Source organism: Ammospiza caudacuta, chromosome 2, assembly GCF_027887145.1.
Source record: "Ammospiza caudacuta isolate bAmmCau1 chromosome 2, bAmmCau1.pri, whole genome shotgun sequence".
In the NCBI taxonomy this organism is placed as follows: domain Eukaryota; kingdom Metazoa; phylum Chordata; class Aves; order Passeriformes; family Passerellidae; genus Ammospiza; species Ammospiza caudacuta.
In genome coordinates, this window is record NC_080594.1 from 107,521,235 (window position 1) to 107,546,575 (window position 25,341).

Consider the following 25,341-nt stretch of genomic DNA (forward strand, 5'->3'; position numbering starts at 1 on the left):
CAGGGAAGGGTTGGGAATTTGGCCTTTACTCCCTGGTGAACCTCTAAACTGGCTCTCATCACTGAATTAGGGATTTTATTCAATTTAAAAAGCATTTCTGTCATATCCAAGTCTGGAAACAGCAAGTGTTTGGTGGGATTTTTACCTGTTTCATACAAAACATTCAGGTTGTTCTTATGCTGGGCAGCTCTCACATCCACATGCTTTCCCTAACAATAATATCTGTCGCCCAGTCTACAAAGACAGCAACAAGAAAAAGGGCCGAAATTAGAAAGATCTCCTCATGCCGCTGGCCAGCAGAGGTTATAACAGGTTATAACACAGGTTATAATACAGGTATAACACATGCTATACCACAGGTTATACCACGTTACTGTTCAAGCAGACTCCGCGGTCGATGCGCTCCTTTCGGTACATACACGGGCACCGTGCTTCAGTCCTCCCCCCGAGTGCCTTTCTGCACCGCACCCCCGGGAGACCCCAAATAAACCCGCACAGCCACAAACCCTGAGCCCGGCCCCCTGAGCCTCCTGCGGTCGGTGTGCCTTTCACCGGGCCCGTCCCGTTCCCGCAGCCACGGCGCTGTTCACCGGCGCGGCCTGTGCCGGCTCCTGGCGGGGTGTTCGGGCCGTCCGTCCCGGCGGGCTCCGGCTGGGCCGAGCTGCGCGCTCCCGCAGGCGCGCCGTGCCCGCGCCGTGCCCGCGCTCCCGCCGGCCGCGCTCCCGCCCCGTGCACGCGCGCGCCGCGCGGCCCCGCCGCAGGCCCCGGTTGCATCACCCGGCGTGAGGGCGCCCGGGGGTCCTTTACAGGGCTGCCCGGTGACTCGCCTGACTCGTGCCGCTCCGCCACGGAGCCAGTGGAGGCTCGCCGGCGCTGATCGCTGTTTGTCTTTGAGCTCGGTGTCCGCTCCCGGGCCGGCCGGTGCCGCGCTGTGGGCCGGAGGCTGCGGGCCGGCAGCGGCGGTGCAGAGAGGAGCCGGCGGTCAGGCGGCCGCGCGGGACTCCTCACTTCCTACTCGGGCCAAGATGGCGGGGGACGAGGCGGGAGTGACTCTGGGGCAGCCGCACCTCAGCCGGCAGGATCTCGGCACCTTGGTGAGCGCCGCCCGCGGGGCGACCCGGAGCCACATCGGGCTCCCGGGGCTCGGCGGGGGCGGCCGGGTGGGCTCGGGCTGCGGCCCGAGGGGCTCCGAGCCTTTTGCCGGGCCCCACCGTGGCCGATGCGCTCCGAGGGGCGCGGGAGGCGGCGGCGCCTCGGGAAGCCGCGGTCAGCACGCGGGGCGGCGGGGGACGGGGCCGAGGGCAGGGAACGCGGGCAGGGAGCGGGGACCGAGGGCAGGGAACGGGGAGCAGGTCCTGCCGGCCCTGGTGGGTGTGGGGCGCCGGGCGAGGCGCTTCTCCCGCCCGTGGGTGCGAGGCTCAGCGGCGCCGTGTCCCGCCGGCGCGGCTGAAGCCTTCGTGGCTCACTGGTGGCTGCAGTTTTCCTCATGTAAAGTTTGGCCTGTTCTGTGCTATTGAAGACTTCTGTTTTTCCGAAGCGGAACCTTGAGGTGTTTCATTACAGCAAGCTCGAGGAGTTCGCTACCAGCCCTGTCTTGGTTTGCCAAGAAAATTTTCTCTACTATTAACAACTACCGAGAAATACCAGTTCTAGCTACCACTGCAGCCAGTTGCAGTGGTCTCCTTGCCTATGAAATATCTCACCTGGGCTTCCTCACTTATTACACTTACACGCTACTCTAAGTGTATCTATAATATTTCACATGCAAGTGTGTTATAATGTACATAGTCAAAAATCCTGCTGTGTGCCCGGTGTTTAAACTGGAGCAGCTAATTTGTCTTTACAATAATAATATTCAATGGTTTTCGGGCTTGAGCACAGGAATTCCCTACTGTGAGCATGTTAGTTATTTCAGATAGTTTCTTTTCTTCCTGTCATTGTTGACCATGGCATTTCCCAGTTGGAAAAGGTGCAGGTAGAGACTGGCTGGAACATCAGCAGGAATTCTCTTTAAGGCCTGTTCTGCCGGCCCTTGAGTGCTTGTGGCTGAGTGAAGCTTCTTGCTGAGCACTAGCGTTGTACCAGGCTTGAGGCAAAACCTCCATGCGTGCATGATTTGTGCACCAGGAAGAGTTCTCCTGGTGGCAGGAATTGCATCACGCTGAAATTCTGGTCACCCGGCCACATGGTGCCATCTGCAGGTCACATTCCCATCCCTGGGAAGTAATTTTAAGTTAGATATATGAGAAATATAAATTTATCTGTGTGTCTTAGGTGTTCAAAACTTGCTTTGTATTGGAGATGGACATTTTATTCATGTTTTACTTGAGAACAGAATGACTGAGCTTACGTTTTTACACAGATGTGTTTGATCATTTTGCACAGAGCTTCATGTGACAGTGTAAACAATATGTGATTCAATGTTTTATTTGTATCTTAAATTTTGTCCTGCACCGAGGACTCTTCTGGCATCATGAATCTTTGCTTGAACTGAGTGGCTCATCCATATGAATTCAATGTGGGATGGATATTAGCTTTACAGAGGAACATTTCAGTGCATTTCAACACTTGTCCATTATTTGGTCAAACAGCTTTAAAAAACCTAAACAACTCTTTCAGAGTTGTTTCTTTATCTATACAGAATGTATTTGTGAGGTTTTTGTGTTGCCAGTGGCTACCAATAAGTTCCCACAACAGACTGTTTAGGACAGCAGAATTTTTATCTGGTGCCTAAAGCAGCAATAACAGTATCTGAGGAAAAAACCAGTCATTAAAAAGAATTAAAAGCCATGGTGCTAATGAAATCTCTGGACCCAGTGACTCCAAAGGTTAGTTGTAATTAAGTATTGGCTGTAATGGAACCTTACACCAATTAAACAACTGTTTATTGACAAAGCTTTGTTCATAAAATATTAGTGCAGTTTGTCATGTAGACTGTTGAAAATGGATTTGTCTGTTATGTGTAACTTAGGTTCAGGGATAGGTAGGGGCTTGGGGTGTTTTGTTAAAAGCTTCTTTTGAGATTTCTCGTTTTGTTTACTCCCATCTTTAACACTTTGTAGCCAAGACTGATGGGTTTTGAATTGAAGCCTGTACTGATTCACAAGCAGGACTTGGTTCACTTTTACCCACATATTTCACACACTTAAAAGACTGGAATGCACATAATATAACTGGATTTTACTAAATAGAACTATCAGTTAATTGTCAAGTTTCTAAATTTTTAATATTGCAAACATTTCTATACAAGTTGAATAAATTCTAAAATCTCCCTCATACAGGATGTTACCAAGCTGACGCCTCTCTCACCAGAAGTCATCAGCAGACAAGCAACAATTAATATAGGTAAAAAAAACCTTATAAAAAAGAGGGGTGCATTAAGGTGACTCTTATTGATGCTCATGCAGTAGCAGATGGTGCCTATGTGGTAACACTTTCAAGAAATTTGTGCAGAAACAGTTACATAGTAGTTTTAGGGACTTGTCCAGCCCTTTTGACTTGAAAAGCACCAATTTTACTTCAGCACAGTTGAATGGCATGGGGAATAGTTGCTAAAGCAGAATTTATTTTACCTTTGAAATAAAGGATTGAAATGGGCTTCATTAAAATGCAAAAATCAGTCCATTGGGAGCATAATTTCAGGTCTTGTTTGTTTAAACAAAAAATATTACAAATTCCATATGTATACCATATGGACTTACTGGCTGTGAAGAATTTGGGGTAATTGTGTATTGGTTGCAGTGGAGCATTCCACAAAATTAAACTAGTTTATTAACAAACATTTCCTTTTACAACACAGGCACAATTGGTCATGTAGCCCATGGAAAGTCAACAGTAGTCAAAGCTATATCTGGAGTTCACACTGTCAGATTTAAAAATGAACTGGAAAGAAATATCACAATCAAGCTGGGTTATGCTAATGCAAAGGTGAGTCATCACTGTAATTGTAGCATCTCTGTTACTAATATATTTCATGGGGATGTAAGATTACAGGTAACTAACCCTTGAGGAATTAAACCTTTTTTCAATTTAAAAAAATCCCAGATTTACAAGCTGGATGACCCAAGCTGCTCTCGACCAGAGTGCTACCGGTCCTGTGGAAGTAGCACCCCAGATGAGTTCCCTACAGATATTCCTGGCACCAAAGGGAACTTTAAACTAGTCAGGTAACTGCTTTAAATTACTGCAATAAATGCTGTTTACTTGCCTTTGTATGAGAACAGGATTGAGCTGTGAGCTGAACGGGTTCTGGCACACTGCACATTCTTAGATGGGGCACCCTGGGCTAAGGCATTGTCTAATCTCAATTCATTGGTGGTGGTGAGCACTCCATGGTGCAGCACAGCTGTGTCTGCTGCCCTCAGCTACTTGCAGGACTTTGAAGTTAAATATTTCTGCTATTAATAGAGGTACATTTTAAACCAGGCAGATTGAGAACCAATGTGGACCTCACAAACACATCTTTAAAATCTCTTTTGGAAGGGTGATCTTTGTTGAACTTTTCCTTCCTAAGGGCAGAGTTTCCAAAGCTTTTTAAATGAATATATGAAAGCCTGATGCTTAATTGTGAGATCAGGCCTCTCACTGGAGGCCAGGTGTTCTTTATTTACTTGATTTCTGATAAAGCATAGCACTGTCTTTATGCAGTGGTGATGTGGGTCTGCACAACAATTGCTCAAATGAGAGTAGTCATGAAGACTTGTACCAGATCCTTGGTTTGTGTTTATGACACAATACATGTGGTGTAACCATGTGTCCCTTTCTCAGATTCCCAGCAGAGCACTTGTACTGAGATTAATTTCTGTTGGAGTGCGACAGGCAGGCAGTCATTGTGAAAAAACTGGTTAAAAGCTTTGCATTTTTTATCCTACTGGTTACTTGCTTGTAGGAGATTCCTAACATCATCAGCAAAACACCAAATTAGTCCCTTGCTTTTTGGTGGCCTGCCACTAAGAACAAGGATTCTTCACTAGATAGGTTCACAAGAATGTAGTGAATCAACTGTCTTGGTCTGCACAATAAAACCATAAGGTTGGAAATGTAACATCATGTCTGTAGACAAATCTTTGAAGTGCACTTATAACCATATTATTAAAGATGCATAGTTTCCTAAAAATGAGGAATAGGAGGTGCCTGTTAAAAGAGTTGAGAGAAATCCCATGTGGTGTGTTGAGGTTTGGGTTACTGGTGGTGGGTTGGTTTGATTTTGGGCTTTTATCCTGGTGCATTTAATCTAGTTTAGAGTAAATTGGTGAAATATTAAAGAGGTACTTAATGTGGACATGTGGAATTAAATCTGAAAACTCAGAAAAAGTATTCAGTAGCTGTTCAGTAGCATTTGTGTTCTTTCAGAACTTTTTTGAAAGTACTATTTTAAGGATACTTTTAACTTCTGTGTCTGGCTAATCACTGACATAAATCAGTCAGAGGAATTGCTGATAATGGGCTTTAGGATCTCTCTTTCACCTTCTCCTGCAACAGGCACGTCTCTTTTGTGGATTGCCCTGGCCACGATATTTTGATGGCTACCATGCTGAACGGTGCAGCAGTAATGGATGCAGCTTTGCTCTTGATAGGTAATGATTGCTCCCCAAATGCAGAGCTCTGTTTTGTAGTAGCATGAGGCAGCTTTATGTGGGCTTTAAAATCTGGGATGTGGTGAACAGTGTAAACAAGTGAATGCTTTTGAGATGTGTTAAAGTGGTGCTACAATGGTACTGTACTGTAACAAGCTGGTTTGTTTTAAACACAGCTATCCATACCCACTAGTCTGTTAGCTGGCCCCATTGATAGGAGATAGGTAATGTAAAACCCTCTTGTCATACAGTACTGTAAAATTTTATCACTTTGTGGAAACAGATCAGCTGCATTTTGAGTTTCTCTGAAGGTTCAGTTTCCTTTAAATATGCATGTAGTCTTTGCCATGCAGTAGAGTTCACAAACAACAGTACCAACAGTAGCCCAGATAAATATAGGCAACATTTAAGAACAGGAGATTTAATATAATCCAGACAACTTTTGTTCTGATTTGCAAGCAACAGAAAGTGAGTAGAATGGATTTTTCTGTCTGTAGAACATTCTAGTGTTCTGTAGTGATACATACCTATTGGAATATGAATCCCAATATTACCAGTTAGATTGTGCCTGGGCCAGTCTGACCCTCGCTGCTGGGCCAAAGGCAGCAACTGCGGTGTATCACCCCAGAGATACCTTGGCTTGCTGGAGATTGCAGCTGGGCACTGAACAAGTCCAGGCTTGTTAGGAACTCCGTTTACCTCAGGAGGAATGGCTTCTGGCGGTGGTGAAGAGAAAAAGAGATGGATTCTGCTGGAGGGTTTAAATCCAGAGGTTTATTCCATGGTTACAGAGGTCTGACCGTGAGCAACTGCTCCAACAGAATCCCGGCCGCGTGGTCTGATCACCTTTTAAGCTCAGGGACAGGGGGAGGGGAGGTACAGGTGAGCCACCAACCAGGTGAGAGGGGCAGGGTCTCGGGGGAAGATGACACCCAGTCAGGCCAATGACCCCCAGGCCTGAGGGGCATCCTTTGAACTTGACCAACCACACGAGGCCTTGCTGGAATGTTAAGCCTGATTGACAGGACTCACTCAGCATGGGGGCGAGGGGGAAGGGAGAGAGGTATAGGCACACCTGGGGAAGTGACCTGGAAGGCCAAAATGGGACATTACAGCACACCACAACACATACCAATTACCTTACCTTGATAGGATATGTCAGCTGCTTCAGATATTGTAATTTAAAGTCTGAGATAGATGATGAGCTATCATTGCTTCTGCCTGTTTATCTCCAGAAAGTGTGATAGACCAAACTTCAGGCAGATTAACCACCATAATAACACATCAGCCAATGATGGCTTCTTAGCTGAAGTCTAAACCATGCTGATAGCAGCCCTATTCACATACTTGATTGAATTATAGCAGAGTTTGGGGATCTTGGTATTTTTATGACTTTACTGATAAGAAAATATTAAGATACTTCTTGAAAGGTAATTTGTGTTTTAAGCTACAGTCAGCTCTGAGATATCTGAAGAGCTAAAGGATGGAGTAAGCCAAGTTAGGTGTGGGTATCTTTGGATATTTTGGGTGGGTGTTCCTAGTGGGAGCAGGCAGAATGGGGGAACCTCTGTGGCAGCCTCTCATCCTGCATTGTGTGGAGGCTACAGCCAGCAGCTACAGGGGAGAAGAGGTGCTTACTGACTTGGTGATTCACATGTAGATTACTGAGAGACAACTGTCTTTTCTTTTTTTACATTTTTTTACATATTGATAGTAGATGGAAGTAGATATCCTAACTGTAGCAGTTTTATCTATCTTTATAGTTTCCGTATTCCACTCACTTTTCTTCTTTCAGCTGGTAATGAGTCATGCCCTCAACCTCAGACCTCAGAACATCTAGCTGCTATAGAAATCATGAAACTGAAGCACATTTTGATTCTACAGAATAAGATTGACTTGGTGAAAGAGAGCCAGGCTAAAGAACAGTATGAACAGATTCTTGCATTTGTACAAGGTAAGTTTTCATGAGCAGAAATCCAATGAGTGGTGGAAATTCAGTGTTGAGACATGGACATAGTGGTTTTCTGTATTTGATAGAAAAGCTTATCTTGGGCAATGCAGGTGTACATGGTCTGCTAATGTGGAAATTAGACCATGGGGGTTGTGGTTCTTTCAGCCTGCTTGCATACAGCAGTGTTATGGCTCTGGGTCAGAGCTGGAGATGTAAAACTAACATCAGTCACTCTTACATAGTAGCTTTCAGTGGATTTGTGATTTCTTCCTGGAGTGCTTCTTTGGTAGGGATTTCACTGTGGTTTTACTGCTGTGCAGGAGAGAAGGAGGCTGTACTTGTTAGGGGCACATTGTAGGTTTAAATATATTAATTTTTTTAACTAATGACAAAAGATTGCTCTTTCATCTGTCTGTGCAAATCCAGTTTGGGCAGTGTTATCTTACTCTCTAAAGGTCTGCTCACCTTTAGAGTGATTTGAGTTTTATCTTTCCCTGGAGCTTCCATTGTTTTCCGTGTTTATCTGCAGTAGGTGGGGTATGTGACAAGCTGCAGAGCTAGATTGCCAGTGGGTTGCCAGTGGGTCTTTCTTTTCCTTTTTTCCTGTTTTGTTATTTTTTTTCCCTGTAATTCATAATTGTTGCCTTTCAGAAGCTGTACATAACTCTGTCAGAGTGGCTTGACATATAAATTTGGAGTTTGAAAACTGGAGTTATCACAAGGAACATAGACATAATTAAAACTAATGATTGTCTAACAAACCTGGATTACTAAATGCATTCTTTTGTAAAATAAGCATTTTTCTAAAATATGTATTTGTATTGCAAAATTTGAAAAACATAAATCATTAAATTAACAGGAAATTTAGTTTGTCATAATGAAACCTGACTAAAATTAACGCTGCTGTATCCAATACTGAGATATTGACCTCTCTTAGGAAATCTTTGAAATATTGCTGATCACAGTGTAGGAAGTGAATTCTCCCTTAGAATGGAAGATTATCTTCCACACTTTCAGAATGCCTCAAAAAGTAGCTGTGGCTGTGTGAGCTAAAATGTTGAAGGGAGGGATAGATGCTCTGATGTTGCTTTGGGAAATACACATAGACCATGCCATGAAATCAATTCGTATTTTTAACAAGGACAGAACACTTGGTCATATTAAAGTTAAATGTTGAACTTCACTTTGTTTTAGGCACAGTTGCAGAAGGAGCTCCAATAATTCCAATCTCAGCACAGCTGAAGTACAACATAGAGGTGGTTTGTGAGTACATAGTGAAGAAAATCCCGGTCCCTTTGCGAGACTTCACATCTGAGCCGAGGCTCATTGGTACGTAAGAGTCAGGCCTGGGTGTTGGTGGCCAAACATTTTCTGAATGTGTCTGCACTTAGAATAGCACATGCTGAGTGCCCAAACACAGGTGGGTTTAAAAGGAGTATTTAGGATGCTCTTTTTTAAAACTTGCATGTCTTCTGAGAGCTGTATTGTTTGTTCAGTGTTAGTTGGTTTTGTGTATATTCTGTGCATATGACAGCACTAAAATGCAATAAAAGTGAGAAATATGTCTATCTTAAAAACATCCCTTTAGTTGTTATGAATTTAGTTTTGATTGAACAAAATATTGGCAAGCTGATGAATTTGATAATTCACTTATTTCCATGGAAAATTTTTGGGTAGCTTGGTTAAATCTTTTGTATTAGTCTCCTGTTTCCTGATTGTAATTGTCAAAGTTTCAGTTCTTGTCCAGCATGAAATGCAGTTCCTACAAGGAATTCATTTGCTTGCCTTTTTTTTTCCAATAATCCAAGGGAGTCCTACATTGCATAAATGCATAAAAATTGACCATAAAAATTACATCAAGGTTACAGTGTTCAGCTATGAGTACATTAAAACAAAGTTCTGGTATTCACAATTAACATTGTGAATATTAAAGGGGTTTTGTAAAATGGTTGATCATTGCCTTCTTTTTCAGATCTTTAAGTTACTTTCTGCTATGCAGAAAAAGTCTTTTGAAACATATATATGAGTAGTTAAAATGGTTTTGAGAACAAAATTAACTGTCTGTCTAAAAATTGGGAATAAAATATTGATCTGGTTTTGTAATATTTATAAATATGTGTATCCTTTCATAAGAACAAATGCAGTCAAAGTTGCTGAAGAAAGACATTGTTTAAAAATCTGATAGTAAATATAAACCTGGTTATGATCTCTTCTTTTCAGTAATTAGATCTTTTGATGTCAACAAGCCTGGCTGTGAAGTTGATGACCTTAAGGGAGGTGTTGCTGGTGGCAGTATTCTAAAGGGTGTTTTAAAGGTAAACTTTTCTCTTTCTTGACTGAAATTTGTAATGACAATGAGTAGAGTTTTTCCACACTTGCTACAGAATGTGTCTATGTAATTGATTTTTTTAAACTTTAATTCAGTCACATTGCACTTATTCTTTCTGTGTGTACTTCATTTTTACTTCACAGCTTTAAAATACCAGAACAAGAAGCACTGGTTTTAATTTTTTAAATATATTTTTGTAGTCTTAACGTTTGCTAATAATGCTAACAGATTTAGTCCCTCACAAAAATGGAAGGAGCTATTTGTGTCCTACCACTTGCTGAATTATAGTCAGGAAGAGGAGAGCAAAAGAACTTTAAAAGCACTTTAGAAGTGTGTATGGGCTCTCACACGTCCCACTTCCCCATTTAAGTGTTCTGTATATTTTGATTTTTTTATTTTGCTTGCTTGCTAGTAATAGACAGAAACTTTAAAACAATTGCTTTGTTAGGCTGGCGAGCAAACTATATCTTTGAACATTTATACAGCTTGTACTTTCTCTGGTTTGCAGTGTACTGATGTCAATCAGTTACACTGATTGAGTCAATTAACTCAATTTTTCTCAAAGCTGAAATATTTCTAAATGAAATACAGTGTTTAAAAATTAAACTGAAATTTAATTGTTGGAATTATTGCTGATAAAGATCTGTTGCTAAAGCAGTTTTACAAATTGTATTGAAAAGAAAATCAGATGTTACATTTGCTGTAAGTCTTGTTCAATTTGCATGAAACAGTACAACAGAAATCCTACAAGTTCTGCAGTAGCCCAGAACCAAGGACTTATAAAAAATAGATCTTGGGATATGTAAGTCTTACCTGTGACTAGTCAGCTTTGTGTTCCTGTGAAATAACCAGTTAAACCCTTTTTCACTTTTGTCATTAGGTGGGCCAGGAAATTGAGGTGAGGCCTGGTATTGTGTCCAAGGACAGTGAAGGCAAACTCATGTGCAAGCCAATCTTTTCCAAAATTGTGTCACTCTTTGCTGAACACAATGATCTACAGTATGCTGCTCCAGGAGGCCTTATAGGTAAGAATATTGTCTTATGAAAAGATTCATTTTTTCATGCTTATTGAAAACACTTGGTTTCATTCAGCAATGAATTTCAGTGTAATTAACAACAATACCACTTTTAGCATTTTTAGATAATTCATATATGTAGAGAGAGACAGGGTTGGTGTGAAAAATGGGTATTTAAGAATGAAATAATTTTCCTGAATGTCACTGGCCAGTGCAGACCAGCTTGCACTGTAAACTGTACCAGCTTTAACAGCAGAATATTTCTCCATCTGTTTAGACAGAGCTCACAGTCTTGCTGACATTCTGAAAGTGTACCCAGGCAGTAGGGAATTCCCAGTACATTCTCTGGGGTTTTTTAAGAGCATCTTCAAATGTTTTAGCACATAGAAATGATTAGAAATGATGAATTCAGTTACTCCTTCTGCCTCTCCTGTTGTCTGTAGGTGTTGGCACAAAGATTGACCCCACGTTGTGCCGGGCTGACCGCATGGTGGGCCAGGTTCTTGGTGCAGTTGGGGCCCTGCCAGAAATATTTACAGAGCTGGAGATCTCCTACTTCCTGCTGAGGCGGCTCCTGGGCGTGCGCACTGAGGGAGACAAGAAAGCTGCCAAGGTCTGTGCCCCTGCCTTTGTTTGCACTGATTTTGCTTCCTGTGCTAATTTTCATTAGTGAATATATTGCTGTGATCATATGGAGGTGTTTTGTCTCAGTGTTGATATAAACTTGTCACAAAACTTATCTGCTTGTTTAATACTATAGAGTGGTTTTCAGAGGAGTACAAATTCATCTCACTAGTTTAAAGCAGCATAAAGTATTTGTGTCATGTTATGTGTTTTTCTAAGCATGCTGGTAGTTGTTTTCTTTTTCTATCATCCTATTCATTGTGCAATAATTAGTTTTATAGTGGTACTGATCGACTTCCTACTGACATGCTTTTTTTAGATTTTTTTTCACTGAAGAATTTTTTTAAGTTTAAATATTTTTGAAATACTCTGGTTGGAAAAAACTGAACTTGAGGCACAGGACAAACTTGTGTAACATGATCTGTTTTACACAAATCAACTAAAAGATCATAATTTCCCCTGTTAGCATTTAAAATTATAAACTGCTTCATGCAACAGTGAGTAAAGTGCTTCAGCACTCTCTTTTCCTGTGAAATTAATTATTTTGTGGGGTTCTTTATGTTTTTTTATGTAGGCATAATGGAAATGAAAATACACTATCCTAGTAAATAATCTGTATAACATCACAGGTTGTAACAATATATCTTACTGTTTGTGGTTTTAATATATTATATGAAATCATCAGCATAGTTTATAGAAAATATAGATCGATCCCAAGAAAGTACATCATACCAAGAACCTCAGAACTACACGTACAACATCTTTATGTATTTGTCCTTTTGCATAGAGAACTTTTGTCTGCTGACACTGCTGCCCCTAATTTGTGTGTGTATATTTATAGTATTTCTCAGCTGTATCTTTTTTTGTGGCAAGAAGGTAACAGAAGATAACTTGGTACTGTCTGTGCTGTTTGTTTTTAGTACTAAAGCTTAGGTTTCAGAGTGTTGTATGTCTGTCTTCAGGTGCAAAAATTATCGAAGAATGAAGTTCTAATGGTAAACATTGGATCCTTATCTACTGGAGGGAGAGTCAGTGCTGTAAAGGCTGATTTGGGGAAGATTGTGCTAACTAACCCTGTGTGCACAGAAGTGGGAGAAAAAATTGCTCTGAGTCGAAGAGTTGAGAAGCATTGGCGGTAAGTTGGTGTGAGGTTGGTAGGGTACCTGCTTGCTACATTGTTAACAAAAAATACATGGATCTGGCTTTGTACTAGAATAGGTAAGTGTGTGTCTGTTTTAAAAATTCTTCTGGATTCTCCTGACAGATTGGCATCATGGTTGTGGAGTGCCTCATTTCATTGCTAGCCCTTTTTTAAACAAACACCACAATTGGGAGGGCATCTATTAGTTAACAGCCAAGGAAACACCTGAGGTTTGTGCTTGTTGCCCAAACTGCCAAGCTGTAAATTGAACTCAGTAGGGAATCTTGGCACAGGGGTTGGGAAATTCTCACCATGTTAAGCCAAATAGCCATCTTTATGCACACCTCAGTGGGTTTCTAGCTATGGAGCTGCATGTGATTTCTAGTGCAGCCTGGAAATAACAACAGGGGAACAGAGGAGGGATGTTTGAATGTTTTATATTCTACAAGCACAGAGGAAAGAATAAAGTAGCAACTGGATTGACTTATTCAAATTACAAATATAAAGAAGCAGAAGCATCTGGAGGCTGAAAATGATGAACAGAATTGCTTTATTGCAGTGCCAGACTCTGTTTAGGTGATTACACATACTGTACCTGTCACAGGTCTCATATGTCTGGATTGATAAGAATATAAGAGTTTTTTTGATTTGTTGGCTTTGCACAGCTCTTGTAGTATGAAAGCACAGCCATTTTTACAAGAAGTCTGTACTGTATGGAAAGGAACCAAGTTTTAAATATCCATGGATGCATGTTTCTTTTTCAGATGACAAGAAAATGTAGGCAGGAATTTAGTGCTTGCTGTCTCAGAGCAAAATGACAAATTAGGGAAGAGACTATTCTCTGAAAAAAACCCAAGGCAAAAGATAACATGTCTTGAACAGGAGGAAAAAAAAAAGGCAGGACCCAAATTAAGTCAGGTAAAGCAGAAGGAAGAGGAGAAACTATGTCAGAAATTATGGGTTTTTTTCCCTTTTTTTAAGCTGTAGACTGATAGCCTGTGCAAATAATAATGTATCTTTTGTTGCTTCTGTAGATTCTTTCCCAGTTAAAAAAACTTGACTAAATTTTGCCCAAAAGCCCACCTGTCTCTGGATTATGAGGTGGGCACAGAGTGGCAGCCTCCTGTAAAGATAGTTATTGAAAGCTGATTCCTATGCTGTATTAAAAAGATAAAGACAATATAAGGAAACTGAAAGTTGAGAAAAGGGAAAGAAGGCAAACTGGGAAAACCTGCATAGTAAAACCTAATTACAGTAAAGATTATGTACAGTTGGTACTGTGAAAAGGAACTTGCAGCCCGAGACAATGGAGTACTGAAAATACAGAAGGAAGATCATAAAGCAAGACTAAAAAGAGATGTAAAGTAAAAAGGAAATATACAGAGGAATAGAGAGAGGTTAAACAGCAAATGGGATACAGCAGTGATTCCAAGGATCACTGAATTCAAAGATGGTCAAGTTATGACCTATGGTTATGGTACTAAAAAGTGGGAAGTGCTGCTCTGAAAAACTTCAGTTTCTTTTCTGGTGTCCAAGACAGGCTCTACTGCAAGGTAAATTGAGATGCATGTGTGGTTTCTCACCAGGAACTGGAAAGGTTTTGAACACAGTTTTACTAATAATATGAAATGCCTGCTGACTGTGGAAATGGATGTATTCTGAATTTTTTTTTTGCAAATATATTTTCCTGAGGCAATAGTGGCCTATTAAAAAGGCCTTCATTTTGCTGAATATAAATAGCAGCACTCATCTGAGAGCTGAGTTACCATCACAGGCTATCATTGAGAGTTACAGCTGTTTGTAATCTTACTGAATTGTTATTTCTCTTTGAAAGTAATGCAACACCTCAGACACAGGTGAAAGAGATCAAGCTGTGCATAGATTTACCATCCAACAGTACAACATAAGTTACAATATTTTCAGATTTTCAGCTTCTGTTCAGGAGTGCACACTTGGCTGGTCACAAATGTCCTCTGTCCTTCACCCTTTTCTATTCTGTGTTTCCACTAAGCAGGTTTGTTCTTGTAGAATGTTTTGGGTGGGAGACAAGTGTAGAAAATTCAAACTGTAAGAACTGAAGGCATAAGAAGGACAGAAGGATGTTGACTTATACAGGATATTTCTGACTACTGGTAAAAACAATACAAACCTTTTCTTTTTTATTTCAGTTTAATTGGTTGGGGTCAGATCAGAAGAGGAGTGACAATCAAGCCAACTGTTGATGATGACTGAAGAACAAAAGAGTGCTTCATTTTTAAAGATGAAGTGCCTATTTCCATTTTGGAGGGGGTGTATTTTCACAGTGGAATTGGAAGCTGTGCAAGCACTATCTGGAGTTGTATGGCTGTCCTTGTACCTTTTATTGAATTTTACCCTCTTACTAAAATACTAGTCACTATCACCATTAAAAGTGTAAAAGAATTGGCATAGAAGTGGGTTTCATTATCCACTTTTTAGTAGAAATTAATTTTACATGTCTCATGGCATGTCTAATTTATGTTACTTTGTGTTTCAGACATATCTGTTTAATATCAGTCAAACCAGCCCCAGTGTAACACACAAACCATAAATCTGGTATTGAAATAAAATATTGCTTATTTTCATTAATTCATACAGTTTTTCTGAGTAACAAAAGACTGCAATGATTGTTCAAGTACAAGAATTAAAAGCAAGCAAACTCTTCTTGGAAGACTTAGTACCTTTTCTGCACAGTTTGTTTTGTTTAGACAACTGTTACCAACAAAAAACTGTATTTCTTTGTTTTTATGGTTCTTGATTTTAGGATTCCAAAGTATTACACTTTGTAATTAGGATGGCAGTATTGACTGACTTGAATTTGTCATTTCTGATATTACTACATGTTTTCTTAAATCCCCCCAAAAAAACCACAAGTAAACTGGATCTGAACTGGCAGTACTGGTTTTGGCCTATTTTAGTATGGATTTATGAAAAGAATGTGATTAATTGGAACATAACTTTGTCATCATGAAATTCTGTGGGAGTGACCTGGGAGTTATTTATACAGTAGGGGTAAACAACTTTAAAATTTTGTTGAGCAAATACAAAATATTGGGAAGAGGCTGTAGAAAGGGATGATTTGGGGTGGGGGCAGAGTAATGGTGGTGGAATTGTGAATAGGATGAGGAAAAAAGGTATAAACCCACTTTTGTTTAGCTACTCTGAATCACATGCCTCAGGATAAAACATAACATAATAAACTTACTGTAGGGTGCTAATACTTTGATCCATTTAGATTTCACTTCTTTATTTGTACTAATATACATAGTTCTAGCTGTTTTATGTACTATTTAGCAAGTTATGCTACTTAACATATTTTGGTACAAAGTACTGCATGTTTTCAAAGCTTGGTTTTGGTTTTATTCAGTATCTTCAAGGGCTTTCTAAAGGTAAATATTATTTCACTCATCAGGCTGGAATTTGATGAAACAGCTTGCATTTTATTATTGATTTTGCACTATATTGTGTTCCCTTACTCTGTCTACATTCCTGTACTCAGTTTTTCCATTTCTAAAGTACTACCTTACATGGTGTTGAGAGTAAATACATTAATTTTTGAGTAGTGCTTTTCCATTTTAAAAGCAGGAGTCAGCTGTAGTTCTCTCTGACTCTGCAGGTACTTGACCAATCTACAATCTTAAATGTGTCTGTTTCAAGGATTGCATCTTCCATGCTTTGGCAACTCCTTTCTGTAACTGAATTCTATAACTTGGATAAACCTGAGCCTTGCCTAGTCTGGTGGCAGGAGGGTGAGCATGAAAGAGAATGTAAGGTACAGCAGAGTGCTTGGATGGCACCAGCTCCAGGGAGAAATTCAGTGCAGAGTCCTTTCTCAGTGCACTGCACCTCTGGCTCTAATGAAACACATGCAGAAAGCTTCTGAGAAACTGCTTAAGCACCCATAGAGATTCTTTGAAATTCAGATATATTGGAGATTGTGTCTCTCTTGATCTGCAATTTAAAGAACACCAGTGCCATAATGTTGCAGAAGTTGTGCATTGACCTGTGGCTTTTCCAGGAGGGGGTGAGGGTATCACAAGGATCACCTCTTTCTACCCTGCTGTATATCCTGTCAGACCAGGATATAGAGTTCTTCTTCTGCCATCAAAATGTTAGATTTCCTTTAATGCTAGCTCTCACTGCTGACATGAGTGATAAGTAATGGGATTTTGAGACTGCTGAATACATGGAACATGTCTCTGCAGCATTGGAGAACAAGTGTGAACAGTCTAAGTGCAAATACATTGTGTGCTGATGGGTGCACCACGCCCTCCTCATCACTGAGCTGGGATGCTGAGATGTTGAATGACAAGAAAAAGCAATATCATGTGCAGCTAAGCAAGTTGAAAATTATTTTAATTTTCTTGGCCAGGATGAAAATAGTGACAGATGCCTTGTGAGCTTTCTCACTTTACCAAGGATTTGTTTCAATGTGATTTTATGTTTTTACCCTCTTTTACCCTGTTCAGCTACCTGAACAGAGGTGTGCATTTGCACTTATAATGGGTTGGGGACACAAATATAGATAGCTTGTGCAGTGGTACAAAGTTGAAGTGTGGCAGCAGTTATTTCTGAGACTTCACTCTGTATTTGGGAAATGCCATTTCCAGCCAAATACTAGATTTTATTCTGAAAGGGTGAAGAAAAAACTTTCAGTTAACACCTTTGCTGATTCGGTCCTAGTATACACGAAATACAGAAAGAATTTTAAATTATATTTTTATTGCATTCGTTTTGGAGCACTTTGAAAAGTGCTACAGAAAGGGTTCCTGCTGTTTTTCCATGCTGTCATGTGGATGAGCCTCCAGCCTGCCTGCAGGAAAGGTTTAAACTTGTCCCCGCCCCCTTTCCCATCAGTGTTTCTGCCAGGGTAAAGTCCCAGCTGCGCCGCCCGTGCCGTTCTGGGTCACCTCTTGCTGCCAGGCTGGGGCTAAACATTTATAAAGCTTCAAACGCCCTCCCTGACCCAGCACGGCAAAGCCCCGAGTGCCGGTCCCAGCTCCCGCCCCTCCTGGCCGGGCACGGCCCTGGGCAGCCACGAGGTCCGGCTGCCCTTTCCTGACATCACCAGGCCCTGAGAGCGCCGCTCCTTCTTCACCAGCTCTTCCACTGCCACCGTTCTTCTGGCACAGCTGCCTTAGCGGCTGATGTTCCCTTACCACGGTGCTAAAATTACTAATGTGCTCTGGCTTTGTGTTGCTGCTTCTGTTTCTGTAAAGCTCCATCTGTACGTGCTCGTCCAATGTTCCATCCATCTCCAGTCCACCCCATGGTGTAGTAAAAGTGCATGTTTCATATTTTCCAGACTAAAAACCCAGCTAGAATAACCAATTTTACAGAAATTTTGGTTTATGGTGAATAACATAGAAGCTGTAATAGTCAAAAACTTTGTAAATGATACAAGTATGTAAATACATTCTCCTTTCTTATCCTGAAAGGATTAAAAACCAAACAAACAAAAATGCCTAACATGGGCACTATATATGCAATGAAGAAAGAACAAAATTAGCAAGAGAATTTTGTTACCAAGGAACAGACATCTTGTTCAAGGAATTACCTCAAATATTTAAATAAATACATATTCTTCAATGTCTTTTATAAAACAAGGCACTAGAACACTGTGCTCAAACACAGATGAAAACTGTTGAAATATTTTAGTTGAATAATGTTAATATATGTTATTTACTTGTGTTGAGGAAGGCTTCATCAAGAAATTGCATGCTATACATTTATAAAACACAAGCTTCTCTGTTCAAACATTTTCTTTCTAAAGCCTAGTATAGTTTTTTTTTACTATTTCAGTAGAGTTGGGGGGAAAAAAAATCAAGATTCACTTAATTAAGTCTCATGTTACACAATCCTAAGGATTCAAATGAATCAGGGCAGCAGCTCTCCCTTTTTGCCTCTGGGTGGGCATTTGTAAAAAAATCCAACATACTAGACTGGATTCATTATGTTATTTAGAAAACCCCTTCTCCTGCCAAACATTAAACTTTTCTATATTTATTTGTTGTTCAATGAAGACCTGAAAAGTGTTTTCTCCTGCAAAAGCACCTTAGGGTTCTCTGAAATAATTTCTCTTCCCGGTTTTGCTTAATCATCCATTTGATTAGGTAATCTATTATGTATCTCAAAATACTTCATTTGCAACATCATCCTAACTACCACACAACAGAGTTAAGTCTCAGCTTTTGCAAGTTTTCATTAAAGCAGCTTTTTTTAACCTTGGTGACTAGCACTGGGCATACAGAAATAGAATAATCTTTTGTACTTTTTCTTGGCTACAGCCAAAATGCTGTTGACAACAAAGTTTAGCAACAATTCTTTTTTTTTTCTTTAAATTGTCTCCCATTTATTGTGTTGGCAGTAATTGTATACAACTTAATCCTTTAAAAATCTAACATGGAGTCATACTTCACACCAGAAAGAGGTATGGCGGTATAATTAGTCCTTCCACAGCAATCACAAGCATTCACATATTCTCCATATGGTTTTGGCTCTTTGCCTCCTGTCTTGTTTTCTGTTAGCATGTATTAAAAACATTGGTACAGCCCTGTGAACCATCCACTTGTGTGCTTCAGGCACACAAATTGTCCTGTCAACACTGCTGGGACACTTGTGTACTTGAAGGTGAGCTTGTGCTTTAAGTGTTTGGAAACTGGGATCTTAAATTACTTCCATTTTTCTAAAAGCTTAATTCCTCCTTTAAATTCATTGCTACTTCACACTGTTGCTGTTCTACCAACCTGTGTTCATGCTGGGAATTTATTTTTGCAGTTAAAACCAGACATTTTGTCATTGAAAGCATTTTGAGCCTTATGGGAAAGTGTCTGTTTAGACACATAACATCCCAGGAAACGACTCTTGGTACACTCCAGAGCAACCTGGCTGCTCTATGGGCTGGTGAAAGCTGCTCCCATCCACTCAAGGGGAGTACAGTTAATTGAACTTTGTCAGCTTTGAACTGACAAACACTAAAACTCACTGTTGTCTCACTGAACTCTCCCCAAAAAGAAGGCTGGTCCCTCAGTGTAATGGTTTGGTTTGCAATGTCCTGCTCTCTTGTTAAAGGATTTACTAGAGAAACAGGGAGGGGCTGTTTCTGTTTCAAAACACAATGCTCATATAGTTACCAAAGCAGATAAACCTCAGGGCCATCTACAGCTCCACCAGCTGAGGAAAGGAACTCTTAACACTGCAAATCTTTTCTACCTTTTCTTTTTCAAGATCCATCAGTGCTGACTTCTAACACTGTGTCAGTTGAACATTTACCAGTCCTTTTACCTTTGTTACATGTACTCACCAACAACTCCAGGCTGTATCTTTGATTCACGGGCAAATAAGGTAAATGAAATGTGAGTTTACAGAATTATGGAGGAAGTAATGGATTTTTTAATGTTTGCCCCCACTCCCTGCCCCCACAACCAATGAGAGTCCAAACTAAGAGCTGTTATTTGAAATTGCAGAATAAATAATTAACCGTCCTACCTAATTAAAAATACCTTTAAGATTACACAGCACTTAATCTGGATGCACCAGAAACAAAATTGCCTGTCAAAGCTTTCCTTTAACAACTAAGTACAACTAAGGATTAAGAAGCCTACTGAATATTTGTAAACCAAGGCATGTCGGAGATTTTAATGTAAACAAATAACTTACCAGTTCTCCACAGGCTGCAAGGGACTCCTGCCCAACACAAGGACCACCCTGCTGTTTAAATGTAAGATCTGTTTTCAAGTTTTTTTTATATAGTTTTTCAATTTAAAAAACTCTTCTCTTTTTTCCTTTTCTTTCTTTTTATCTTTTCTTTCATTTATTTTTCTCCTTTTCTTTTCTCTTTTCTCTTTTCTTTTCTTTTTCTTTCCTTTTTTCTTATCCTTCCTTTTTTTTCTCTTTCTTCTTTTTCTTTCCTTCTTTTCTTTTTCTCTTCTTCTTTGTTTTTTCTCTACAAGGGCAAATAATCTGCATTTTGATCTGAGGCAGCTGAAAAAACCGTGTCTGGAGTCTCCACAAAAAAATTCAGTTTGAGGCCAACACCCCATAGGGAAAATTTCAGACTTGTGAAAGCTGGCAAAGTTTTACGAGCAACTGAAAACCTGTACAATGCAAAATGTCAGCTTCAAAGTAAGTGACATTACACTGCACTTGGCTGGTGTTTTTAAGTAGAGAGGTTATCTGAGATTTAGGCAGCTGTAGAGATACTGGCCTTACATTTTCACTGATTTAAACATATTAGGTCAGTTCCAACCTACTGACCTTGTACAACTGAAAAAGAAAAGACATAGACTGAGTATCTGGACCCTCTTCTGATCTTTCTCTAAACTGTGTAGTACTGCACAGACAGACCAAACACAAGAACTGTGCATTCCTCTTCTGGTCCCAACACCATGGATTTTTTTACACTGGACATGATTCTCTAAGATACATGTTAATATTGGAATAAAAAGCATGTCAGTCAGTCATCAGCCTGGTGTGTCTGAACACATTTTTTAAATACTCTTTTTTTATAAGTAGGAACCATTAGAAAGTTTAAGTTCAGATACAGTTTTCAGACCCCAAGCAACAAATGAGATTCTCTGATCACATTTCACTGTTCAGTTTGTGAATTTCCTACTCCTTTGCTATCCAATATTTCAGCCTTATCATGAAGAAATTTCTCCAAAAGAATATTGCCATACTTGTTTCACAGATATTCCTCCAATACCTTATTTTTCAGGGTTACACAGATCCCAGCAATGTCTATGTGGTAAAATTCTTATAATGCCATAAAAACCTTCTTTGAAAGATATTTTGCTTTATTATATGAGCATTTTTAATGCAAATTTCTTCAAAAGAATTTTGTGTACTGACACACAATTGTAAAGGTCAATCTTTGTTTCATTACTTCATTCGTTGCAACCAGTTTTGTCATCAAAGGAAGTATTTCTTACAGCTGCATTCATCTTTCTTTGCCCTCAAGCCTTTGGCTCCCAGGCATTGTGGCTGCCTGTGTGCACGGGCAGTTCAGTGCACATCCCAGCTCTGGTTGTGTAAATTCACCCTGGAACTGGAGACGAGTGCATGTGGCGCTTTTGTCCCCAAGCACCCTGGGCTGAAGCGAGTTGGTGGCTTTGTCTGCATGTGCAGCGTTGGCTGTAACGTGCCTGTCTCAGTGGCCAGCCATTTGTTCTGGCAGACATCAGGCCAGATGCTACCCCAAACACAGGCACTGTGACAGCCCAGGCCCCTCTCCAAGCCTTGCTTCCCACAAACTGTACAAAGCTTCCTGCCAACACCAAGCCAGTTCTGTCTTCAGCTGTCTCAGGGAGCACCCTGAGCACCAGCACTAACTGGAGAAGTGCAGATGGATGGGTCAGAGCCCCTTCACAGGCTCCAGGGGATGGTGATGGGCAGCACAGCAAGCTGCAGCAGGCTCATGCTCGAGCTCCATGGTGAGGACACTGCTGGCAGCAAACCCAGGGCTGGCTCCATGGTGAGGACACTGCCTGCTGGCAGCAAACCCAGGGCTGGCTCCATGGTGAGGACACTGCCTGCTGGGAGCAGTTCCTGCAGCAAACCCAGGACTGGCAGCTGCAGCAGCAGGGGACATAGCAGGTGACTGTCCTGGAGCTCTGTGTCTTCAATGAGGCAGATAACAGAGAAGGCTGGGGAACAGGGAAGCCTCTACTTGTGAGCAGCTCGCCACCAATAATGACAAACAACCTGGTGCAGGTGGTTGCATCTAGATGATCTTTAACAGCTCTTCCAACCCAAACCATTCTGTGACTCTGTGAACCGTGCCTTGGGAGAGGAATGTAAGGTTATTAAGCACTTGCCACTCGGTGCCTATGGATCACATCCACTGATTGAGACCTGGGCAGTTTTATAGACTTGGGATCTCCCTCCCACCAGACAGATCAATCACATGGGCCTCTCATTCCCTTGTCCAGCATGAATGCCAAGACCTGACTCCTCATAACATTGCTTTGCAGCTTGGAGCACCTCATCCTTTTGGTCTGACAGTGCCTCTCCTATGCTGTGACTTTGCTTCATTCCATGATTTTGGTTCCTTAGTCATAACATGGTGCAACACTTCACACCATGGAGATAACTTGGCCTGTCTTCATTTTTTCTGTAGGGAATTTCAAGGGGTTCATCCACTGAGATTTTGTGCATGGCCACATGCCTCTGTCACAGCAGACAGCAACAACCAGAGCTGCTTTGGGAGGTTCCAGAAACTCTTTTCTTACTGTGAATTTTGCCCCAGGTGAGAGGAGTTACGGAACCTTCTTTTCAGAGCCATTTTAGGCACAGAAGCTGTGATTCAATAATTCCTGCTGCATTTCCTTCAGTGGGTCACAGCCCATTCTTCAATGGTCTTGCATGGAAACTCTTGAGACCATCTAGCCTGGGACATTTTTGTGAAAGACCAAATGGTTGCTAAGAGATAATGAAGGACCAGTGATGGCAATATGTGCTTGTGGTGGCCATAGAAAGTCCCTTTCCTAAGCCAGCAGCAAAACCAACCAGGAATGGGGTGTCAGTCAGCCATTAAAGGCTTGGCAATATCTGCAATATCAATTCTGTAATGTCTGAGAATGAAAAAGAGAGGGACAAACACGCATTGCTGTCTGAGAGCGGGCACCTCAGCATGTACACTAGAGGACTCTACAGAACTCACTGTCCTCAGAGGTTTGTATTGTGTAATTACAGTAATTTGACTTACAAACACAAATTAATGTCTGGACAATTCTTGAGAAATTCTAAACAGCGCTACAAAAACTACAGAATGGACAAGAAAATCTACTGTCTCCTAAGAGTAACTAGCCCTGGGCATGTCTTGACAGAGCAAAAAAATTATTTGAAATTATTCTTAGATAGAAAACATCAATTTACTAAAAACCAGGACTCCAAGAAACTATATTCTTCTAGATGCTTCTACCTGCTTCCGCCTGTGAAAGGGCAGGGGAGGATTGTAAAAGATGGCCTAACATCAGTTTCTTTATGGCATAAGCCATTAAATTTCACTCACTCCTTTGTGAACCAAAGGACTTGGGCAGAAATGCCAGGAAGTGCCATCCAATCTGGCATCAAGGGGAGGAAGATCCATCCCGTCCACTGCTTTGCTTGTGGTTGATCACCAACCTTTATCACTTAGGAAGCCAAGTCTATTTTTTTTTTTTTTTCTCAAATCTATCTTGTTTAAACTCCAGCTATCCATGTCTCTCTTTAGACTGAATTCCTATAACTGGGAAAGTACTATATGATACATGACTACTTTTTTTTTTGTGTTCTTTTTGGTATTAAACAGCTAAAGACTTTTTAAACATCCAAATTCTTCTATAATTCTTTGTGGCCTCTCCAGTTTTTGGTCTATTTAAAAAAACATGACCCAGCAGATACAAATTCACCTTATTTCTACTACTACTCCACTCTGAGCATCCCCAAACAGCACCAGCCCTTTTTGTCCCACATGTAGATGAGGCTGTTTTTGAGGTGACTTGTGACTGCATTCTTTTAAACTTTAGAAAAGTTTCCACTTTCCAGGATTCAGAAATATCTTCTAGGTACATGATTTGCATTCATTAATCCTAGATGTGGGATCTCAGCACCTCAGGACTGACGTGCAGAGTGACCGAGACCACCCTTGGGGGGCTCGGAGGTCCTGGAATGTTGCCAGAAGTGTCTGGTGGCTGGACTTTGATCCTACACAGGAGACGACACCTGTATGAGGATGGGAGGATTTCACTGGGGTAAATGGTGAAGGGATAAGTTAATTAGAGTGTGAGACACAGGGTTTAAGATTTCTGTACAGGGGGGTCTAAAGAAGTAAGATGGAGGAATTGGGGCGTGTCCTGTCCTTCTTCTTCTTCTTCTTGGCCTCCATCTTCTGTGGTGATGTTGGCACTTTGGGATTGGTTATTACTAAAGGTGTACTGGTCAATAAGGGTAAAAGGTATTGGGGGAAATAGGTAAATATTGTATAGGTAGTTTTGAGTATAAAGATAAGTGACCGCCCCGGGGGCTCGCAGTGCGCTCATGGCTGGCTTGCTGTGCAGACCTGTCGGGCCGAGAGAAAATCTTTTAGATAAATAACTAATAAACACTGAAGACCGAGAAAAAACCTGAAGCCTCTTCTCGTCCTTTGAAGCGCGGGCTGCCCAAGGCCATCCCCGAGCCTTCCCAGGCCATAAAATAGCCGAGAAACCGACACCTAGACACTTAATTTTGCACTTGGACAGATTAGGACATAACTTAAGTGGTTCAATTTACAAAGTAATTCAGTAATTCAGTGTGTGATGTTTCTGCATTGTCTTTTCCTCATCATCTCCATGTACTTATTCCAGCAACTTTGTCACAGTCACAAATAAAAACAGGAATTACTCTATGATGACTTCTAGACCATGATAGAAGTGTTGGGCCATACCTAAGGTTCCACCTCTGAATAATCCAATTGTTAGGTGATTTCTGCCATGTTATGTATTTCTTCACCACTCTCAGTCCATCAGCTTTTAAGCCACATAATGTATGATACTGAAAGTAAGGGAGACGTTAGGTGTGTGTAGTTTGAAGCACCTTGCCCAAGTCTGCTCCAACTGCACAATTATATTGTGCTGGAGCTTCTCACCTACTCAAGTAATGAAGTTTGGTGTGTCTGTCAAGATCATTTTTCCCTAAGCCACACTTACTGGCACTAGTTACATTTC

General features: G+C 41.0%; 2 protein-coding genes across 3 annotated transcripts in view; one reads left to right on the forward strand and one right to left on the reverse strand.

Annotated features, from left to right (window-relative positions):
• Positions 1–731, reverse strand: part of KLHL15 (kelch like family member 15) — a 28,329-nt gene extending 27,598 nt beyond the window's left edge. For both annotated transcript variants that reach the window (XM_058823600.1, XM_058823583.1), the window contains exons 1-2: positions 507–731; positions 146–234 (exon numbers count right to left, since the gene is read on the reverse strand). The gene's annotated coding sequence lies outside the window, so the exon portion shown is untranslated. The remainder of the gene's footprint in view (positions 1–145; positions 235–506) is intronic.
• Positions 732–952: 221 nt separating this feature from the next.
• Positions 953–15,550, forward strand: EIF2S3 (eukaryotic translation initiation factor 2 subunit gamma). Its single transcript, XM_058824269.1, has 12 exons — positions 953–1,094; positions 3,282–3,345; positions 3,800–3,927; positions 4,045–4,166; positions 5,482–5,576; positions 7,372–7,530; positions 8,722–8,856; positions 9,748–9,842; positions 10,737–10,881; positions 11,316–11,485; positions 12,459–12,631; positions 14,806–15,550. Exons 1-12 carry the CDS (start codon positions 1,026–1,028, stop codon positions 14,867–14,869), a joined length of 1,419 nt encoding a protein of 472 aa, XP_058680252.1. The 5' UTR covers positions 953–1,025; the 3' UTR covers positions 14,870–15,550.
• The last annotated feature ends 9,791 nt before the right edge of the window (positions 15,551–25,341 follow it).

What these genes read in the sequence shown, in the direction of transcription:
- EIF2S3 (XM_058824269.1), top strand. Translation starts at nt 1,026, where the DNA reads ATGGCGGGGGACGAGGCGGGAGTGACTCTGGGGCAGCCGCACCTCAGC. An exon ending in GGGAACTTTAAACTAGTCAG is followed by an intron (nt 4,167 to 5,481) that starts GTAACTGCTTTA and finishes CTCCTGCAACAG; the next exon opens with GCACGTCTCTTTTGTGGATT. An exon ending in GAGACAAGAAAGCTGCCAAG is followed by an intron (nt 11,486 to 12,458) that starts GTCTGTGCCCCT and finishes GTCTGTCTTCAG; the next exon opens with GTGCAAAAATTATCGAAGAA.